This window comes from Myotis davidii, unplaced genomic scaffold (genome assembly GCF_000327345.1).
Source record: "Myotis davidii unplaced genomic scaffold, ASM32734v1 scaffold174, whole genome shotgun sequence".
In the NCBI taxonomy this organism is placed as follows: domain Eukaryota; kingdom Metazoa; phylum Chordata; class Mammalia; order Chiroptera; family Vespertilionidae; genus Myotis; species Myotis davidii.
In genome coordinates, this window is record NW_006289087.1 from 773,933 (window position 1) to 776,849 (window position 2,917).

The following is a 2,917-nucleotide window of genomic DNA, read 5'->3' on the forward strand; positions in this document are numbered from 1 at the left end:
TATCCTGAATAAATTTTTACTTGCTTTAAGTTCATACAGTGCTTATTAAATGACCTTCAAAAAATAATGAATTACAAATAATTTATCTCCCAGGAATCCTAGTGTAATTTTAAAATTCTATGAGAGCAATTTCTCAACAGTGGCATTCACGAGCCAATTTCCCATAACCCCAAGGTAAAATTCACAAAGTGCAATCTCATTACTCTCCTGAGCTCTCCCCAACCAAGCTTACGTCTGTGCTCTCGAGAGAACAAATTTACAATGGAAGAATAATTTTCAAATATATTCCTGCCTACAGCAGAGAATCACGTGAGAAGGGCAGGAAAATATTTACCAAAAAAAATGTGCATTTCAAAGAACAAATTCACTCACCTCAAAAGCACTTATTGCCGACAAAACGACGTCTATACTATCATCACCTAATCGGGTTAAAATAGCTTCTGTTATGAAAGACTCATCGATACTCTCCTGAACAAGAGAGAAAAAAAATATTTAGTTGCTAAAACCTTGTAAGACTTACACCAGAAAGGAGGCTGGGTTTGTGGAAAGAGCTCCGGAACACAGTCATGGACAACAGGCTCTGCCCTGAATGCAAACGCACACACCCTGGGCACACTGGCCTTGAACCAGACAATCCCGAAAAGGCCTTTTGAGATGAGTTCACCATAAGGATAAAAACATCACAAAGGAAAGCTACTGGACACCAACCTTTGATGTTTTCATGATATTTTTCAGATGATTAACGGCCAGAAGTCTCACAGGGGCAAGTGGGTGATTCAGACTGAGCATCAAGGAGGTATTGGAATCTGCTAAAAACTAAAGGATTCATCACAATTACCAGATGATTCACCACTACATCCCAGCAGCCCAGGATCAAGAATAAAAACCAGAGAAAACGACTCCAAACTGCCCCACACACTCAGTAACGACTGTCCAATTTCAGAAACCAAAAAGGGAAGTAAAACCTTTGTCTCCAGAACATGGTATGGCTTATAACAGATGAAAAAATATGTGTTGTTAAAGCTATGATTTCCTGTATGCTTGTGTCTAAATGTAGGTTTAACTTAGTAACTCAATGAAGTAATTTTGTGTACTTTATATACATGACCAGAGGCCTGATGCATGAAATTCGTGCAAGAGTAGGCCTTCCTTCCCCCGGCTGCCAGCACCGGCTTCCCTCTCACCCGGGACCCAGGCTTCCCTCGAAGCCCTGGCTTCGTCAGGAAGGATGGAAGGACATCCAGAAGGATGTCTGGTCTAATTAGCATATTACGCTTTTATTATTACAGATTCAAGTGAAAACCACCTGAGGTAAGTCATTATATTAACACCTTAACGAAAATTAAACTAAAAAAAACTGATCACTGAAGACAGATGCAATTCCTCTAAATGACACAATAATAACACTCAAGTTAGTAACAACCTACTTCACTTACATAATTAGACTAAAGAAATCTGTATACCAAGCTAAATTTGAAGATGAAAGGAGAAAAACCAACAATGATGTCTCTTGATAATATTTATTTTCAAGGCTAATTATAAGAGCTGCTTAAATGTTTAACTTCCAGCATAAAGATTTAGGATGAATCACCAGAAGACTCCTGAAGTTCTAACATGATCATGAAATAAAAGTCCACCTCCTTTTTTTCTGATCAATGATTTAGCCTCCCTGGGTGACTGCACCACATGGAGAGTGCAGACAGAGGGGAAAGGTTAGGACACTACAACCTGAGTGAGGCCACCCTTTGGTGACTACTACTGAGCATCATATATAGAATTTCAAAACACTAAGTTTCCTGAAATAAGTACCATACTCAGTTCAAATCCTGTACTTTTCTCCTGGTATTCAATCCCTGCCTCATAGCCTTACCTCAATAACTAGGCAAAGCTGTAAAATCTCATCTCTCCATAAAACACTCCAAAGAGAGGAGTGAAACAGCCCATTTCCTCCTGAGTTCTTCAAATACTCACACAGATACAGCCCGAACTGCCTCAATTCCTCTGAAGAAAAACTCACCTGGTACTTCCCTCCACTTGTAGAAAGAGAGATAAATTGGTGAAAAAGTTCTTGTTTTTTTAGGTCTGTAATTTGCTTTAGGTGTTCCTCTAAGACAACATCTAACGTTCTAGGATATCTGAGAAGAAATTCAAAGAGTTAATTCATATAAAAAATAATACAAAGTTATGAACCACACGTACCCTATATGTATCAAAGACATAAATAAAGTTTTAAAATTACCGATTGAGACTAAAACTTTCACAGCTAAAATATGTAAAACCAAGTGATAGCGACCAAATTTGTCCTGTGATTTACTACAACAAAAAAGTCAATAAAAAAAATTATCCTCTAATATTTGAAATATATTTAAATCCTATACTGTCCCTTCCTGAAGGGGAAAAAAAAGACAGGCTCTTTACAACTCACTTACTGTATTAAAATGAAGCAAGAGGCACACATTAACAAAACAAGAGGCATGAAGACACACAACTTACTTGCTTTCTAAAAGTCTGATAAGTGGAAGAAACTGTTCATTAAGCAAAGATGCTTTATTAGGATCGATTTCTTCCTGTGAATTATATGAAATATACTCTTCAAAAAGAAGGCTGCAAAACAAAGCCAGAATTAGCAGACATGAGAGTGACTGTGTGAGTACCTATCATGTCCTAGGTGGTTTAGGAATATTATCTCTAACTCTCATCACCTCCAGGTAGAAAACTACTTATTTCACAGATACAACACTAGGGTTATAAGCCCTATAACCTGCCTGATGTCAAACAAGACCAGACACAACCACTGCCCTGGTGAGCCCCACTGCTCCTTTCAAAGATGAGCTCCCAGTCTGATTCCAGAGCCCAAGCTCCCAACGACTTTATATGCACACCCCCCTTCCATTCACAAGCCAGTGCTGGGAGCAAG

General features: G+C 38.5%; 1 protein-coding gene across 1 annotated transcript in view; it reads right to left on the minus strand.

Moving 5' to 3' along the window:
- The window catches only part of HEATR1 (HEAT repeat containing 1), a 51,838-nt gene that overhangs the window by 42,795 nt on the left and 6,126 nt on the right, over positions 1-2,917 (minus strand). Inside the window, 4 exon segments of the mRNA XM_006761308.2 lie at positions 373-468; positions 709-816; positions 2,018-2,135; positions 2,494-2,604. Of these exon segments, the coding sequence (XP_006761371.1) occupies positions 373-468; positions 709-816; positions 2,018-2,135; positions 2,494-2,604 (433 nt within the window).